General features: G+C 41.0%; 1 protein-coding gene across 25 annotated transcripts in view; it reads right to left on the reverse strand.

The window, feature by feature from the left end:
- The window catches only part of epb41l3b (erythrocyte membrane protein band 4.1-like 3b), a 55,258-nt gene that overhangs the window by 19,928 nt on the left and 15,302 nt on the right, over positions 1-20,028 (reverse strand). For 18 of the 25 annotated variants that reach the window (XM_042222022.1, XM_042222025.1, XM_042222021.1 and 15 more), the window contains exons 2-10: positions 16,265-16,461; positions 12,668-12,811; positions 4,307-4,411; positions 4,036-4,078; positions 3,852-3,927; positions 3,429-3,647; positions 2,540-2,627; positions 1,286-1,330; positions 495-647 (exon numbers count right to left, since the gene is read on the reverse strand). In XM_042222022.1, the coding sequence (XP_042077956.1) occupies positions 495-647; positions 1,286-1,330; positions 2,540-2,627; positions 3,429-3,647; positions 3,852-3,927; positions 4,036-4,078; positions 4,307-4,411; positions 12,668-12,811; positions 16,265-16,450 (1,059 nt within the window). In that variant the 5' untranslated portion in view covers positions 16,451-16,461. The remainder of the gene's footprint in view (positions 1-494; positions 648-1,285; positions 1,331-2,539; positions 2,628-3,428; positions 3,648-3,851; positions 3,928-4,035; positions 4,079-4,306; positions 4,412-12,667; positions 12,812-16,264; positions 16,462-20,028) is intronic. The other 7 variants (XM_042222024.1, XM_014334328.2, XM_042222031.1 and 4 more) reach the window with 3 other exon arrangements.

A 20,028-nucleotide genomic window follows, 5' to 3' on the forward strand; every position in this document is an offset into this window, starting at 1 on the left:
TCCATTGCTCTTCAGAATATTGCTTTAGTCTCCAAGCAAGAGGAAGTGCACACCAACATACCTCCATCCCACCATTCGACTTAGCAATCAAGTCAAATAAAGCGTATAATGGATGGCACGATCAGGCCCATGACTGCTTTTTTGCTGTCCTTGTGTTGTGGATTTTTAAAAAGTGCTCTATAAATATGTATTTTTTTAGTTTAAGCATAGTGAAATCCCAGTGCTGTACTATCTTTTGCCACAGATCTCAATGACACATTTTACAATCACCCAATTCCCTGCCCTAATTTTATATTCATATTTCCAACATAAATCAGCTACAGACCACAATGCACACATAGCAGAGATGGGGTATTATGAATGTAGTGGCAACAACATGTGTTAGAATTTAAATTACTGGTCTTTATAGCTGATACACAATTTCAAAAAGGCTTCAAGTTTATGTTTGCTGCTGCAAGAAAGTCATTTCCAGTATCTTCATAACGTATCTTTACCTCGCCGGGCCGGATTTTGATGTAGAAGTTGTTCCTTTTGTAGGAGATTTTGAGGATTTTGGGCCAGGCGAATCTGTTGATCCGCAACCTGTCTCTGTAGATGAGTAGGCCACTTGCACAAACTCCCAGCATAATCTCCACACCCTCCGAGTCCTGGAAACAACACAAACATCAACACACGACAAAGCAAAATATGGAAATACGTTATGTTTGAAATATTGTTTACAAGATGTTATTTAACACAAAGTCCTTGACAAGCTTTACAAAGAAGTTCACTGACCACGGCACAGTTTTCTTTTTCTTTTTTTGTGGTCTCTAAAATATGAACTTCCATAGACTCTACAGGATATACGGGAGGCGTTTAGGTGACGGTGCACAGCAGGACAAAGTGGAGTTTAAGATAAGAGCCAGGTTTGTGATAATAACAGGGTTAAGCAGGCAGGTGGAGAGTAGATTCAGGCATATGGCACTCTAAACTCTTCTATGCAGGCTGTGTGGAGTTTGGATTAAGACTGAAGGGGTTCCAACTGGCAAAAGGAACAGTGAAGTTTCGGGAAATGGTGGATGAAGCACAAAAATGACGCTCTTCACTGCACAAAGCATGAGATGAGCAGGTAAAAATGAATGACGACGTTTTGAAAAGGGAGGCGCTGATCCAAAGCATGAACAACCAGCCTTAAGTGATTTGTGGGGTGCTTAAAATGACACCTTTGAAGGAAACCATGCACAAGTAGAGACCACATAGACACACACTCTCATTCGGGCAAAGCACATGGAAAGCAGCCTCTTACCTCTCCCTCAGCTGGAGCCAAGCATTCATAGAGATTCCCTACCAACTTTGCATTTAGTGAGAGAGGAGAGAAGACAAAAGAGGGATGCTGGTCTGATATGTACATCTTTTTCTCGTGTATCAAAACTGTGACTCACAGAAGCAACACTGAGCATTGATGTCTGCTCGGTTTGATCAAGGCCGCTTCCGCATCTCTGTCATCTCCTCTATTCTGATCTAAATCTGTGAAGGCAATTTCCTCTCCATCATGTGCATCTAGACCCTTTTTTGACTTTCAAAGCACATTTGATAACAGATTCATATCAAGAAGACTGATGGCTGTAATTTTATTTTATGACAACAGCGGCCCCGCTGTCCTACACCAGCTCTCTGTTTTTACCGCTCGTTTTCTAGTGACATATTTGATCCAATCTGGACAGTAGAATAAAACAGATGGGAAATTATCCAAGTCAAGCTGGGCTCCAGACCCCCTCCCACCTATCGCCCCTCTTAAACCCATCCCATCCCCAGAGAGGCAACAGTGACACAATGTCAGTCAGTCAGGGGAGCAGCGGTGGCATGTTAAATCGAGGCATTACTGTGGCAGCCATGATGTGTCTGAAGCAGCAGTGTTGTGGTAGCAAGCGTCAATACCGACTGCATGGGTGATGTGTTTGTATAAGACCTCACACAGAAAACGCCAAAAACAGTTTACGTCCACATTCTGAAAAACATGAATTGTTTTGAAACACCCACCACGTCTGACGAGGTGAAAGTCCTTCAGCTCCACCTCTTTGTTTATAGTAACAAATTAAATAACTAGTTTTTACATTTTGGTGTTTTTATCTTAGGCCTCTGTGATATCGTGGTAGCTAAGTCCATCTTTTACACAAAGACTATTCTAACCTCACATAAAGGTGAAGCCTCTCATTTGTGTAAATTAGCGATATATTCATGTACTGGTGGGAGAGAGACTTTTAGACTCTGTGCCAATGTTAACTTCATATTTAATGAGTAAATATGAGACTGAGTGATGGTTGTTTGCTTTCTTGCACATGTCGACTGTAAAGAGGGGAAAAAAGTTACTGTTTGGTTTGCATGTACAATGAAGCACGCTGTAAAAACTCACAGGTTAACCTTTAAAAAAAAACAACTAAATCGATTTCCACATTTGACTTCACATTAACCAGTTAGGTTGAATTCTATAGACTGATATATCATTGTGTTGTAAGAAATATTAATAAATAAATACTTAAGATTTGTTGCGATTTGCTACCTTAGCGTGGTGGAGGTCCACACCGTACATGGATAGCTTCTTGGCATTTTCCAAGAAGTGCATCTCGGCATCAGCCGGTGACATCCCCCTGAATGCAGACAACAGAGCACGTCAGACATAAACACGTAAGGCAAAGAGATTTAAACCTCTCTTTTTTTCTTAAAAGCAGACTTAAACCTTTCTGACCAATGTGACGAGAGAGAGAGAGAAAATCTCTACATGGATTATTAGCAGGATTATAGCTTGAAAGATTTTGGAAAAAGGCTGTTTTCATGGATGTTTTTAGCTGAAGTTCTATTGAGAATTCTAAGTGTATCCATTTTTAGATTGTCTAAGACCCTAATCCTGAAAAATCATTGCAATAAAGGGGAATGAGGGGGCTCAAAAGAGAGACTTAGGTCAGATTATGAATGTTCACTCAGATTCACAGATTGATTCAAGGCCTAATAATGACATAAAACCTAGATGTGCAATTCAACTTCAGATTTATGAAGAATTTGATCAGAGGACCTTATTACACACATGTCATCATTAAATGCAAACAGAGCATTTTATTAGTAGAAAAACAAAGATGGGTCCTTTTTAGTGCTGTCAACGTTAATTTCGTTAAACTGACGTTAACGCGCTAACTCACTAACGACATTATCATTTTAACGAGATTAACACTGACAGCACTAATCCTTTTATGTTCTATGTATCATATGCGATCCATTCAGTGAGACGAGAAAAGCAGTTTATATTTTCTAAAAACATTCTACGAACATGTCATGTGTCATTTCCACAGAAGAAATTTAAAGTGACATGTTTATGACCACCAATAATAAATTCACTGGACTATTTGACACCCTTCTGACTCTTTCTATTAATAAATAGTACTACAGATACTAACTTGTAAGTCTTGTGGAGCTCCATGACCTTCTCCTCTAGCTCTTTGGTCTGGTTGGGTGCGAAGCGCAGTTCACTGAGGTAGTCGCTGGCGAGCTCCTCTGAGTCATAGTCTCCAAGTTCGGACTGCGCTGTATACGAGCCCAGCACCGTGTGGGTGGCAAAGGAGCAGGGCAGGCGACCTGAAACTACATCATCCCTCAGCTGCAAGCACAGGTAGTACCTGAGAGAATGAGGACAAAATATACAATATATATGTAAACAAAACTGCAATTTCGTGTTTTTAAAAAAAATCATATCTAATGTCTGGATTTTCTCATTTCTTTGAAAACTTCCTGAGATTTTTAAGTGCTAGAAGTACATTTTTATGCATCCAAGTCTATAAAAGGTTTATAGAAGAACATAAGCAAAGGACAGCAAAACCGACCTTGTGATGTCCTCAGTCAGTTGTGAGGGGTCTGGTGGGTAAAACTTTACATTGAAAGCAAAGTTCCAGGGTCCAGCTGAGGTATTGACAGAACATCAAATGATTAAAAATCAACATTCAACAACAGCAAAGGAAATTCAGAGGATATAACAATCAGGTAGCTTCACTGGATTGCTGCACTCACTCCTGATCTGCTTCTTCAGCTCCTTGGAAGGATCTAGCCAATTCTGCGAGACAACCACAGAAGATGAAACATGAAACCATCTCTAATTTGGGAGCAAATTACCAAGAACTCAGAGGGGGAAATCCTGCCTGGTATGCATATGTAACAGTTATCTTATAAATGTCTTCTTGAAAGAAACATTTAACTTCATTTCCTACCGTCGATGAACCACTTTCCAAGTAAAAATATATAACATGTTAGTTAATAAGATTGCCTTAAAATAAAAAAGTACCTTTTGATTCTCTACATCTCTATATGTAATGCCAAAATAGTCCTTCTCTAGTAGGTTGAGGTGATCACACACTTTATCAAAGAGGAACTGGCCCTTGGCTCGTTTCTGTGAACAGAAAAAGAATAAAAGCACATGTTGAATGCAGAGTCATTTGATGGGTATACTGATGTGAAACATTTGAACATACAGAACACAGAAACTCATTTAAAATAAACAGTCACACCGAATTAGATTAGTAGGATTGTGTAATTTCTTTTAAGAGTTTTTCCAGTAATGCAAACCCTTCATTTGTCCTGATTTGCTTAACAATTACACACAAAATAATGATAAACACAAACAATAAAGCAATATCATTAATCCATGTTGCAGCTTAAAAAGCTATTTTATGCTGCCGTGGGACTGCGTTACCCTTCAAGTCCTTCTCTTCTTATTGTTATCTCGATAATTAAATGAAAGTGAGCTCATCTCTGCAAAACCCCATTATGAATATAAATTTGTGAAAATGAAGCAAATTATTATTATTATTCTGCTGCGTGATGTAAGCCTGGGTACCGGAGACACAATCCACCAACCTGGCAACTCTGGATCGATTCCCTCTATAAAAAGCATAAACACACTTTCAAATTCCTGACCATTGGTTGCGTGAATGCATTACATCGATCGACTGCACATCTGAGTGCTGGACGTCATCAGCTGGAGCTTTGTCATCCCCCCCTCGTGAAGAGGTTGGACTTCCAGGACTCATTTGACCAGCTCACAGAGGATATTTTAAGGCCCGAGTTGCCATGACACAGACGTCTTCTGCTTGCACAAAACCAATGCCAGCTCGTCACGTTTGGATCGGCTGAAGCCCACAGCCACAGCCTAACCTATCCAGAACACGGCTATTTATCTGCCACACTCACATGGATGCAATAATACATCCTGGATGTGAAACAAAGAACTAACGGGTGTGTGCATGAGCACACACACACATCTTTAAATAAGAAGATTCTTGCATGTGTGTGCGCGTGTGATTTTAACAATGCTGGTAGAGGTGCTGGTGGCAGAGAGTTAATCCTACCAGAACATCTCCGAGGGAATTAGCACAGTTATGTCAGACTACTGCTGCCTGGGTGTGACAATCTCCTCTTAATGCAACACTTAAAGCTGGCTGGCTTAAATGACGCAGATAAAAAAAAAAAAAAAAAAAAAAAAAAATGGCTGTGATATGCAAACAGAGGTTTTCAGATCAGTCAAATAAGCTGCCAATCATTAAACTATATCTATAAATAAGCTAATGGGGTACTGCACACGTATTCCTGGAGTTCTCTAGCAGAAGAAAGACCAGAAATCAGAAGTATACTGATCTTAAATTGTAAAAGCTTGATCAATCAGGACAGTGAGACCGTCACAGAGGTTAAACACTCCTAAGGATTACAAACTGATTGTGCATCAAACCATGCATTATGGTTTATCTGTTACTTTAATTAGAGTTTTCTAGTCATTTTAAGAACACTTTCAGTCATTACTTGACCTATAAAATGTTAGACAACACATTTTTCCAGAGTCTTTGATCCCTTCAGGCATCCTGTGTCATCCAACTGACTGTCCAAAAGCCAACAATAATAATTTCACAAAGATAAAAGACTAAATTTGATTAACTGACTATCAAAATAGGCTAAATAACTGCCTGCCAACAGACTCACTGACTAATCACTTTAGCTCTAATTAAAGCCAAAATTTAGCATGAATTCTCATGTCCTTTAGAGAAAGGATGATTTAACTGAAAGCAATTCAACACATTGTGTGGGATGTTTTTCTGCCTCCACTTAGACTCAACAACCTTTGAAGTGAGGGAGAGCGGTTCAGCTGTTCTGTGTCATAGAAAATGATAGGAAACGATTAGTGCGGACATTTTTCCCCCCACAGGAGGAAATTAAATTGAGCTGGAAAACTACAAGGTCAGGAGGATAAAAATGTCAAATCCTGACATTCTGGACCAGTTTCAAGTCTGGACTGGGAGGAGGAAAAGAACTCCCTGGCAATTATGAGGGTCTTCTGACATCAGCTGTACTACTGTGTCAAACACCATAAGCTGACCTGGCTTTTGTCCGGCTCACCCTCAGCTGCAGGAGCACACAGAGCATTTTTTCCCCCTAAAGCTGAAATTAAATTCTTCTGACTGGTCATGTTAGTGCCTTAACTGCTGCTATGAAAAGCCTTACAGGAAGCAGCGAACTTAGTCTCCTGCTTTATATCATAGTGATTGCAAGTATTAGTCACTGTTGTAAACAATGCACAAATGGAGACACCTTTACTGTGATTAAGAGCATTATCAAGCAGGTGTCATGCATGCCACTGCATCGATTAACACAGCCTGATTTTGTAGCATTACTCGTTAAAAAGGTGTGCAGAAAAGAAAATGTCCCGAGTAGGTGTAAAGAGGGCTTTCCACTTTTTGATTTGAACAACACACAGCACACTTCTTTCTGCACCCACAAATTAAAAAATATAAATAAATAAAATGCACTGCTTCTTAACACAGTGTCACAAAATGTCTATGTTGTGCATTTCTAAGCAGAACACTGCACTGTAACAATATTGTTATTCATTTAACCAGGAGTGTCAAATGAAAGGCCCTGGGTCCAGAATCAGCCATGTCAGACTCCAATTCGACCCACTGGAAGGTGTTGGAAAATGTGAACGAGTGTATAGATTTTGAACTTTTACAGCTTTTCCTATGAATAAAGCCCCCCCCCCCCCTTACCATTTATACTACACCAACGTAGTAAAGTAATAGATAAACAATTGAATAAGATAAAAATTCCTGTTTTTACAATCTAGCACCCTCACCAGATGTTGGCTTCATCGGGTGAGGGCCTCCAGCTCACACTGGAACGGTTCGCAGCCAAGTGTGAAGCAGCGGGAATGAGGATCAGCACCTCCAAATCTGAGGCCATGGTTCTCAGCCGGAAAAGGGTGGAGTGCCCACTCCGGGTCGGGGATGAGTTCCTGCCCCAAGTGGAGGAGTTCAAGTATCTCGGGGTCTTGTTCGCGAGTGATGGGAGAAGGGAGCCGGAGATCGACAGACGGATTGGGGCTGCAGCTGCAGTAATGCGGACGCTGCACCGGTCCGTCGTGGTGAAGAGGGAGCTGAGTGTAAAAGCGAAGCTCTCAATTTACCGGTCGATCTACGTCCCTACCCTCACCTATGGCCACGAGCTTTGGGTAGTGACCGAAAGAACGAGATCGCGGATACAAGCGGCAGAAATGAGCTTCCTCCGAAGGGTGGCTGGCCTCTCCCTTAGAGATAGGGTGAGAAGTTCGGTCATCCGGGAGGGGCTCAGAGTAGAGCAGCTGCTGCTCCACATCGAAAGGAGTCAGCTGAGGTGGTTCGGGCATCTCACAAGGATGCCCCCTGGGCGCCTCCTGGGTGAGGTGTTCCAGGCATGTCCCACCGGGAGGAGGCCCCGGGGCAGACCCAGGACACGCTGGAGAGATTATATCTCTCGGCTGGCCTGGGAACGCCTTGGTATTCCCCCGGATAAGCTGGAGGAGGTGGCTGGGGAGAGGGAGGTCTGGGCCTCTTTGCTTAGGCTGCTGCCCCCGCGACCCGGCCTCGGATAAAGCGGATGAAGATGGATGGATGGATGGATGGATGGAATACAATCTAGCATTAAAAAAAAAAAAAAAAAAGTTTTTCTGGTTCAATTGGGTCCATGGTAAAAAAGAAAAGACAAAAAAAGTAACATTTTTGACACAAACTAAATAAGCACTAACTTCACGTTTTATAAGTACGGGACAGTCTAGGCAATGAGCTACGCTTGAGCTATGAGCTAAACGTTAAATGTGAATTTTCTCATTTTTGCTTGATGTTTTTGTATAATCAAACATTTTAGACGATACAATCGTCAACTTTTCTCTGCTTTATATTTCTTACTCCACAGAGTAGTTCATATCCCCTCTAATACACCAAATCCACCGTCATCTGGAAGTATTCCCTAAAATAATGGATCTTAGTGTTCAGAAATAGTAAAGTGGGGCAAAGAAAGCCTTTGCTTTGCCCATCCTAGCAGGTGGGCAGCACTGGGAGCTTACAGTATAGTAAGCAGATGGGATGCAATAAGTAAACACTAAGTATTAAGATGAAAAAAGAAAAGAATTTAAAATTAGAAACTTTATTTAATTATCAATTTTTCTCTTTTGTGAGCTCCTTATAACTGACCGTCTATTCATAATAATCTGAAGTAAACTCAATTAAAATAAACACAAATGTACTGATACATTATAAATAAATCTCATAAGGTAACATGTTTGAAAGCACACGATTAGGTCACATCTTGCTGCTGTCTGGTGTAACCCTACTGATTACACACACACACACAAGATCAGTTTGCTTAAGAAAAGCATCAATAACGTTTTCTGTGAATCTGGAGGAGTGGACTTCAGTCAGAAAAAACCTAAAACAACAACCCTTGGTGGTAAAGGTTATCTCAGCTTTGGCTTAAAGACCTTTATCTCTTAATATTAAGCTTACTTTAAACCATTTACAAGCCAACCAAGCCAAACTAAAACCAAAGATGCTGCTTAGTTGTGTTTGTGTTTTGGTGCTTGAGCCATGTTTGGTAATAACACAGAAGGCACGTTGCCTAGCAGCAGTAAATTAGTGAGATACCCCTTTACCCCTCGTGTCACCCTCGTGAAAAAAGGGTCCCGTTTGGGTCCCTTTTTTCACGAGGGTCACAAGAGGGGTAAATTACCTGCCATTTGTGAAAGAAGGCTTCAGAGTCATGTTTTGAATTTTTCAGGTTGTGTAACACATTTATTAAACATTTCAATAAAACATGAAATGTTTTTAATTGAAAATTCTCAAAAATGTCTTTGTTTTCTTAAAGTGTTCATATTTTAGACCATGTGTAGCTCTTTCAGCATAAACTAAAACAAATAAAAAAACTTTTTCTGACTTAAGGTTAACAAATCTGGACTGATCCCCCACTTCCACGTCACCATCCATAATATAAGTCCTTCCAGTGGCACAGTGGGTCTTCGTAATCATGCCAACCCACTGTGTCAATGACATTGATTCCCTCCAACAATTGCCCCCATTGCCCCAAACCAGCCAGCCAATCCCTCCATCCCAGCCCCTGGTGGGGAGGAATCCGCTAAAGGAGATTTGCAGAGGAGGGTCTGCTTCTCTTTTTCAGCCTGAACACGTTTTGGGAATCCTACAAAGTTTCCTAACTTTGACAAAAGACTCAACTTTGCTATGGAAGAAATATTTCATGAGCCAAATGTCACATAAATTCAGAAGTCAGACTTACTCCTGAATTAATGACACTCAGACAGAAAGAAAGACTGTTTGAAGGGCAGAAAGCAGCTGTTCGGCTGTGGAGCTAAACTCATATTTACAACAGAAAGGCATTTGCCTCAAAGGCTCTATTAGTTGTGAGGTTATTCCTGAATACTCGATACTTAAAGACTGCAGCTTATCAGAGGGTCCCACTCAAACGAACACAGTTCTGCTTTAGAAAAACTTTACAAAGCAGAAATAATAAGATAATACAAATGGAGAAATTCAAAACAGTCTGACACAGTTGGTCAAAACCACACAGCAAACCGACAAATAAATAAATAAATAAAATTCTTTGACAGATTATCGAGCTCTGAAAGCAATGACTCCATCCACACCCCGCCATGCTAATAATGATTAACAACCAACTCATGCTCCATTTCTTCTCCTCCCAAAATATCCCATTTCCATATTTAATTTCCCTATATTATGATAAAAGCCATGCTTCTAGGCTAGTGTGGGGTTCCGAGTTTCACATTTACAACACAAAGACACATGTTTTCCACTGATTGTTGGCTCTCTTTTCCTCAAAGGGTTTATTTCTGGAGAGCAGATGAGCTTTGAAGTAAGAACTGAACATTTAAGAACCATTACATGAATATTTTGTTCCCCCCTACAGACCATCCAGAGAAGGTTTGGAGGAAAAACAAAATCCCATAAAACAGTTTGACAATGCAAATGCGAGTGTGCAGAGAAAAGCGTGAAATCACTGCTTCTAAGCAGGGCCGTCAAAACAGCAGCTTTATTCTGTTAATACAACGTGCAGGGATCATAAAAGTAACACACAGATGAATTCTGGGTAATGGAGAAGACCACTGGCACAAGCTATCAAATCATGTGAGTACTGATGATCACTGACGCCCTGACAGGAAACATTTGTTTTATATATTAAAGCAATACGTAAGGTTGCTCACATCGCTCAACTGTAATAATAATAATAATAATAATAATAATAATAATAATAATAATAATAATAATAATAATAATAATAGTGCAGTGGAACGCCATGAGCTGCATTTCACATGCAGAAGGAAAAATAAAGATAACTTTACTTGACAAATGTGATGGAACAGGGCTCATAAACAAGTTCTTATATAAACACGACATGAAGGGAGCCAACCAGCCATTCAGCAGTCAGAGCTGAAAACACTAGAAATCAGCTGATTCTGGTCCCCACCAGGCGATCGGAGTGTTTACACACATCTTCAACCTTTCCCTCTCTCTGTCTGTAGTCCCAGCCTGCTTCAAAATGGCCACCATCGTCCCTGTACCCAAATCCTCCACCATCTCCTCATTGAACGACTGGCGACCTGTAGCCCTGACCCCCATCGTGAGCAAATGCTTCGAGAAGCTGGTCAGGGACTTCATCTGCTCTGCACTACCCGACTCACTGGACCCTCTACAGTTTGCATACCGCCACAACAGGTCCACTGATGATGCCATAGCCCTGACACTACACACTGCCCTGTCACACCTGGAGAAGAGAGACACGTATGTGAGAATGCTGTTTGTAGATTACAGCTCAGCATTCAATACCATCGTTCCCTCGAAGCTGGACAGGAAACTGCAGGATCTAGGACTGAGCAGCTCCCTCTGCAGCTGGATCCTTAGCTTCCTGTCTGACAGACGCCAAGTGGTCAGACTGGGCAGCATCACCTCATCCCCCATCACACTGAACACTGGTGCTCCACAGGGGTGTGTACTGAGCCCTCTCCTGTACTCACTCTACACCTACGACTGCACAGCCACTAACAACTCCAACATCATTGTGAAGTTTGCGGACGACACTACAGTGGTGGGTCTTATCACCAATGGTGATGAGACGGCTTACAGGGAGGAGGTCAGCGCCCTGACCCACTGGTGTCAAGACAACCATCTCACCCTCAACGTCGCAAAGACAAAGGAGTTGATAGTGGACTTCCGGAGGTGCAGAGAAGTACACACCCCCATCACCATCAACGGCGCTGCTGTGGAGAGAGTGAGCAGCTTCCGGTTCCTTGGTGTACATCTGGCTGAGGATCTTACGTGGTCAGTACACATAAACAAAACAGTGAAGAAGGCGCAGCAGCGCCTCTTCTTTCTCAGGAGACTGAAAAGATTCGGCATGAGCCCCCGCATCCTCAGGACCTTCTATCACTGTGCCATTGAGAGCATCCTCACTGGATGCATCACCACCTGGTATGGCAACAGCACCGCCTACAACCGCAAAGCTCTCCAGCGAGTAGTGCGGTGCTCTGAACGGATAATTGGAGGTGAGCTTCCCTCCCTCCAAGACATCTACAGGAAGCGGTGCCTGAGGAAAGCGGGGAGGATCATCAAGGACTCCAGTCACCCCAGCCATAAACTGTTCAGACTACTTCCATCAGGAAGGAGGTTCTGCAGCATCCGGTCCCGTACCAGCAGACTGAGAGACAGCTTTTTCCACCAGGCCATCAGACTGCTGAACACGTCATAGACACCTCAGCTTCACTACTGGAACTTCAACATTATGCACTCCATACTGTACAGTAATGCCACTGTTTTGCACATATCTCAACTCTGTATATTTTATTGTTACTCTATTTAATTTGTAAAATATGTACACACACACACAAACACACACACACACACACACACACACACACACAGCACACACACACATATACACACACACATATACACACAGACATACATATTTAGTATACACATTCAGTAATATGCATACACTCTTATATTGTACATATATTTATTCATATAATTCTCAGATTTAGCCATTCTTATATTTTGCTTGTTCTTATGTTATTGTACTTTTGCACACCTCTGTTGCTTGTGAAGCTCGCACACAAGAATTTCCCTCACATGTGCTGTACCAGTGTACCTGCACATGTGATGTGACAATAAAAGTGATTTGATTTGATTCTTGCCTTCTCTTTTTGGACCTGAACAGTTTCCATGTGGCTCGAGTCTCTTACATATTAAAGTAGTGACGAAGCTGATGGAAACAGAATATTTAAAATGACCACCACTCTGTTAAACTTAAAGCGTCTCACCTCTACATTGAGCGTGAAGTCTAAGCCATCCAGCAGAGTGACTTTACACTGCATGATCTTCACCTTCTTGACTCCTCTCAGCGGAGACCTAGACAGACGACTGGTGGATGACCTGTGGGATACCAGATCCTCTTCCTGCTGCTCCTGGCAAAAAGAGGAAAATGTGTCACTTAAAAATAATGAGAATAATACATTTACAATAACAGTTTTCTACATTTGGGATAGAGCTGAATGGAATTTCCTTGTTAAAAGTAATGAGCTGCTTCTACCTTGTCATGCTAATTGTGGATAGAGGCATTAACGTCTCTAAATGTCCACCAGAAGAGAAGTTTCCTTACCTAAATGACCGTTAATGTAAACCTAAAAATAGACACTGGGACCCTGACTGAGTGTAATCAGGTCCCACTGAGAACAGCTAGGGGTGTACCGCCATTTTGTCTTAAGGAGAGAAAATCCAATTTTCCACTTCGCTGAAAACAAAGCCTTTGCTGACTGACTTTATGCTGAATAGACGCCGTTGCTTCGAGATATTTTTCTTTCTTACATACAGTGAATTTAATTCCCCCCTTTTATTCTGATGAAGAACATTTCTTATCTTGCTCTTCAAGCCATTTTCATTGCATTGTTCCTGCAGTATCTACTGCAGCTCATGTGGACTACTCTCCCTGTAGACTCATTTTGATGTAGTATTAAACAATAGAAGCAGAATAAGATGACTCTAAAGAACACAAGAATGAAAGGTCAAGTTAACATTTCTAGGAAATACCACAAGACACGTTTTCCCCCCCCATTTGTTTGACGTATGACTGGTGAGAACAGGCACCACAGATGTATGAAATCACAGTTACATGTGCACCCTGCTGGAGAACGTGCCTCGCAGGGAAGGCCGACAGTGTTGTGTCAGACTGGTGCAATTTCCCCTCAGTCTTGCTCCTGGCAATTCCCACAGCTCTAACACTGATGGTGCATCACTGATCATCCTCAGTGTGGAAAAACAAGGGGTGCATAATGTTGCTGTGTGAATTTGAAAGAATCCTGGGGTCGATTAGCTCAGTGGGCAACACTGCAAGTTATAAAAGAAGATCATATATATGTATAACTATTCCCCTGGAGCTACTTGGATCTAGGAGAATAGCAATGTTCACTTTGGACCAAACCACAAACTGTAGCCTGAGAGGTGAAGCCAAAAGGGAGCTGCCTTAGCATTTTCTCTAGTGGCCAGCAGGGAGCGACTCATCTATATGCAAAAAAGAAATCTCAGGTAGAAACCTGTAAGATAATGATCCCACTTCTCACTTGCCTTATTATCCCAGCAGGTGCTTTCCTAATCACTTTATGGTAACAATTGCCCATTCAATTGCTTCAATTCCTGATCCCGATTTCGATAAAAGCAGATGACGGAGGAGGAACGCTTTAGGACATGGCTACGCTGTGACTGACGAGTCACTACTGTGTGAGCACGCAGTGTCCTCGGTTTCTCAGAACACATGTTTGTGCTGGCCATATTACACCCATCTTTTATATCCAGTCTCTGTATACATCTTAAATATCTCACCAAGTGCTTGACTAATGTCTGAGAAATGCAGCACAAATAAGCATTACCCTGGGAAGACAGGGTAGTAATTGGATTCCCAGTATTTTGAATCCAGCGCCATCAATAGTCCAAGATTTTTGGTTTATGACTAAAAACCCCATTCCTAAGGACAACTGAGGCCAAAGGGAATATGCTGCTCTTTTAGCAACGCTAAATAGCTTTATAAAGATTGCAGACACAGTCAAGTTTTAGCATCTGAATGAAAGCAATGCTGCGCCCATGTAAAGCCTAAAGCTGAAATTAAAATCTGGCTACCACAGAAGTGTTTAATGTAGACAAATGATATCAATAACATCAATGCAAAATATTGTACAAGTCAGACTTTGTTAACATGAAAACATGTCATTTATTTCATCACCGTTTCACCACATTACCCTGCATTGTATATAATTAATTTATCCATCACATCGCCCTGCGACTGCTGCTCTCTCATTACAGCCTGTTATGATTCACGTGTAAGCTTCTTTTCAACAAAGGCACCATTTAAATCCTTCTCCTTTCCACATCATGATAAGAACCTGCTAAATGAGTGGGGTTGTGAGCCTGAGCACATTCAAACTATGGTTACACGCTCCAACATATTAAGAAGTTCAAAGTTCAAAGTCACCAAAAAAAAAAAAAAAAATATTGAACATGGATTTAAAGTTTTCTGAGTGAGTAAACACATCCTAGACGTTTAAAGCAACACAAACACTATGTAGACTGGGAATGTGACCTGTTAAGTTGTTTGAGATGTAACTTTTTATATACATTTTCCACTAACTACCACAGTAAGTGACCACATCTACAAGCATGTGCAGCTGGTGAAATGTTTTTCTTTCAAGTAATAAATTAGAGAAGAAGCAGGGATCTACCTCACACTGAACCTCTGTAGTTTGGAAGCACTGGAAATTCAATCTGCAGATCGATTAAATAGTGAGCCAGAAGGCTGTTTGGGCCAAAACCTGAAGACAAGCACTTAGTGCTCAGATAACATCAGTAGCTTCCCAGGCTTCATCAGATATAACACGGATAGGCTACAGGGTATAATATTATACTACCAGAGATCACTGTTCTCTGGTTTTAGACTCGTCCAGCTTCTTTGTCAAACATGTAAAATCATTTAAACATGTTCATGCGTCGAAGTGGTGTGCAATCTTACGGATACATTTTAAAATACACCAAAAGTCTTCATCAAAGTTCAGACTCAACTCAACGGGTTTAATTCCAGGTTGTTCCCTAAATTCTTCCAATCATTGTCCCCACAGCTGCAGGAAGTTGCAAATTGGGAGAGATGTAAAAAACAGTCAGTACAACAAATGATTGTTGTGATGATTGCAAATAATGCCAGGTTTCTACTGAATTAAATTCATAAGTTATTCAACATAACAGCAAGGATGGCTGTGGCATCCTTGCTGTTATGTAGACAAGTTATTTAGAAAACCTGTGAAAGAGGCAAAACACAAAGACGGCAAAATAAAACAACTAAAATCATCCCTCACCAAACTGCCCGTGCGTGTGGCCGATCAGTGACAGTGACTATATCTGTCAAACTGCCTTAGTTGCTGTAAAGCCTGAAAACAAAGCATCCACAATTGAAGGTTTCTTGATCTATGCGTCTTCCCATTTCTAATATATAAAGCTCTAACTGAACACCAGGCTTTCCTCACAAACAAACAAATGCATCTGACGCATGGTTGTAACCGCCATGGAGGACTGAGGTCACGTCTTCACATTCTCTCCCCCTCCCCACGTTCATTTCCATTTTTTCCTCACAAAGCCACAATTCATTCAGAAGAGGGATGAATGGTGTGTAATGTTTTGTCAAATTCAAAAGGATCTATACAATGTTTACACCACAAAAGAATCATTCTTAAATAAAGTGGCAAAGTTTGTTTTGTTTTTTTCCTAATATTAAATTCAGTAAAAGTATGTTTAAAGGAAAATTATGGTGGATGCGATGGATGGATGTTCCATCTTTAAAAGAAGTGACAGTGGGTGGATGTGGTTACAAAGAGGCTGACCTGTTCTTTCCTGGCCGGGGTACTGTGTCCGACGGCGGCTGGAAGCTGCTCCGGTTGGTTCTGAGGCAAGGCGGGCTCGGCTGCCACCTGGCTGGGTTGGGATGCCGCTTTTGCTTTCCCCTTTTCTGTCTCCTTATTCTCCTGTGGCTGCTTGGCCTCCGAGTCGGCGCCTGATTCAGTTGTCATGGTAAATCACACTGGAGTGGAGGAAAATGGAGGGTAAAGAGGAAAAGTGGATGAGTCAGCTGACTTGTTATGAATTGATGCAGCGCCGCTTTTCGGGCCCGTCTAACGATAAGCTCCCCTCTGATGCAAATGCAGAGATGTGGATATTGTTTGACAGCAGAATAGGCATGAATGCAAGTGGCTTTGGTGCACTCACGTCCCCCTTTTAACTAATCACAGTAGTGTCAGTAGCTGACAATGCTAAGGGCTTGGACTGCTTGTACCATGACGTCAACAAATTCTACAATATATCCAAAGCTCACTAAGGGGAATTAAACAAATTTAAAATAATATCTGCAACTGTAACAAATATCTATTTCTGCAAGTATTTTTTTTATAAATTGGTTTCTAAAATATGAGAAAAAATAAGTCTAGGAAAATGTCTGAATATATTTGCCAATTACTTTTGTCAGTTTATTAATCAAATACTTTATGAACTTCTGCAGTTGTTTCACATTCTGATAAAAGCATCTGTGAAAAATTTACATGTGTAAATCAATTAAATTGGCCTAATTTGCTGATTAGGAGGAAATTAAGTGAGAAACCATAATAAAACGATTTAAATTGATTAAATATTTGAATGAATCCGATGGAAATGTCAAACATCTCAAGCTCTCCAGTGTGGAGCTCCACTATTTTTTGCACAAGACAAAAAAACATCACTTTATGCTTCCTACCTGTTGTTCAGACAATTCTGGGAATTTGAAGTTGGAAAATATTTTACATTTTCGAAGTAAATATCAAAAATAAACAAAAAAAAAAAAAAAAATCAAACTTAAATATATTAATTCCACAGAGGAAAACTAAATGAAAAGCAGCAATTCACTGGAGAAAGCAGAAAGTAATCTGCCTTTTTCTTATCTGCAGTTACTTTAACAACACAAAACAGCTTGATTAACTCTGTATTAAAGTACAAGCCCCCAGTTTCTCTGTAGTGTTTACACTCAGGAATCCAAAGTGTCTGAGCTGCACCAGTACGTGTTTTTCATGGCATGACCTTCTGCTTCTGTGAATAGCAGCATATCAGCGATGGATGTGGTCCCAAGGGCCTGAGGCTGGGTAATGAGGATATATCTAATGGCTAGATTTGACAAACAAAAATGACAGAAAGGACAGCTCACACCGGAGGCTAACTGTACCCACAGTCTTTGACACTGGGATGTGGGGTTTGGAGGCTGTTTGTGTGTGGAACGGCATACCGCGCCTCTGCTGCACAGAGCCTGGGTTTTGTAGTATGGATGCCTGTCATTCTGCTGCTGGTATACTTTTCCCTGAGCTCTATTTATAGGGCTGTGTTTACTGCAAGCACGGAAGATTCCAAGGAAGATCTACTTCTAGCTGTGGGCATGGTCAGCACTGTCTGGATCAACAAAACCAACACTTCTTAGGGGCAATCCTCAAAATAATCAAACAGTCATTAAGAAATGCCAACATCTGCAACTCAAACGTTGAGCACATTAAAACAAGATAACATCTACTTGGTATGACTGATTACATCTGATTGTTACAAGCCTTTCAAGACATTTTACCAGACTGGAAAAAAAAAAAAAATCTCTGAAAACCTTAAAGATTTGAATTTGGCAAACACGTCCAGCTCCATGCGTCTAGATTATTAACAGCTGGACTACATGACCTCATGCCTCGGATGCGTTGTTCATCTTGCACTTTTTAGCTTCAAAATAGTTTTGAGCTGAATAGACTCAAGGTTGTGTTGTCAGCCCCTTGATTCAAAGCCATTTGGTATTAGCTGCTAATTCTAATGCAGAACGATGCTTTACTTAAACAGGCAATTGCTTTTTGAATGCCAGAAAATATTTCATCTTTGCTAATGAGCACTCCTCTTAAATCCTGATGGAATTGCTTCAAACTAGCAGTTCAAAAATAATGCAAACTCAAACTTTGCCAAGTAGCAGAAACACTTCAAACCAGCATGTTGTTGGTCATTTAATGGATCAGAATGATGCTGATATAAAGCAACAGTAATTCATGGACTCAAATCAGTGGAAACTATGCTTTCTAAAAAGTCATGAGCATTCTAAGCTCTAAGGGTCACTGAATGCAACGTGCTGATCAAACACTTTTCAACTTCAGACCTCATAAAAAGGGCTATAAAGATGACCTAATCAAGATTAAAAGCCTGAGCAGCAGCACTTTGAATAAACGAATAAAGTCACAAGGTCCAAATTCCAACCCATGTTTTCCAAGTGAAGACAAGAAATGTAAAAGACCACTGAGCTGAATTCAAGCAAAAATCCTGTCAAAACCTCTTTCGCTGCAACTTTGTTGTGTCATGTGCGGCAGAGTTGAGGCGCGGATCACTAATCAGCTGACAGAAGATGGCTGCGTAGCTAACCTTTGCCTTTCTTAATCCTTTTATGAAAAAGGAACTATGGAAGGAGTGGTGGAACGGAACATCTTAGCACCATAGAAATGGAGGAAGAATAAGTTCAGTCACTGGTGACAGGCACTCTTCACAGTGCAACACAACAGCCTACACAGTAGTCCTGTGTGTGGCCCTCCACCATGGACTGGTACATAAATTATGCATTCAGAAAGAAAGCCATGTATTGCCCGGGATTTCTGCTAGTAGCTGCCCAATATTGTACCAATATAGAAGACAAGTTTCAGCCAAAGTACTTCAAAAATGTGTTTGGAAAAGAAAGGGTTCAATGCCATTTTATCAAGTTCAAGTCTTTTTGAAGGCTCTAGTAAACTTACAAGATTTACCTTTTAACAGGTATATAAGGACAGAAATAGACAACTCAATGTGCTGACAAAGCAACTAAATTACTGCTCATCCTCTCACCTCAACTTCACTAATGTATGTACTTGATCTAGAATCAGTTACATGCAAAACATTTTGTTGACTGGGAACAGTCTCTAAAACAGAAGCGTATTATAAAAATGGGAAGTTTTAAAACATCTGTTTGTTCCCCCTGTAAATTCTGGAAGTAATAAAAGTAGAAGTCAGCACTTACAGAAGAAAAAAAAGCACTTAGTGTCAAAGATATAATCAAATTTACCTCTTGGATTAGTAGCTTCACGGTCAAATGTGAGCTGATGAAAGCACATATAGTCTCCTCAGTCACACCTTAAGATAAAAGCTAATACTCTCTGTGTTATGCCTTCCAAGGAAGGACAAGTAGAAACCACCCACCTCTGAAGAAACATTAATACTGCTTTATCATGCTTCATCTTTCTGTGAATCCAAAGAGGCCCACAGTTAATAAAACCTGCTGTCTGTCACTGGACAGACCAATAAAATCCCACTGAGCTGCAATGGTTGGGTTGTACACTGCAGTGGATATTCACATCCATCCTAAAAGTGCAGCCAGGGTTTTATCGGTGTGTAGCTGCATTATTATATAATTGATCACAGACACTAAATACTGTAGTAGGACTGCCCATGCATGCAGACCTCCATTTAAGGGCCATGTGTGATTGTAATGCACACTGCTGGAAAGGGGCCTGTGCACATTAAGTCTCATGCACACACATGGGAGGATGAGGGACTGCCATCTGTGCTGAGTGCTATTAGC

Source organism: Haplochromis burtoni, unplaced genomic scaffold (genome assembly GCF_018398535.1).
Source record: "Haplochromis burtoni strain Fernald_Lab_line unplaced genomic scaffold, NCSU_Asbu1 Contig_78, whole genome shotgun sequence".
Lineage (NCBI taxonomy): Eukaryota > Metazoa > Chordata > Actinopteri > Cichliformes > Cichlidae > Haplochromis > Haplochromis burtoni.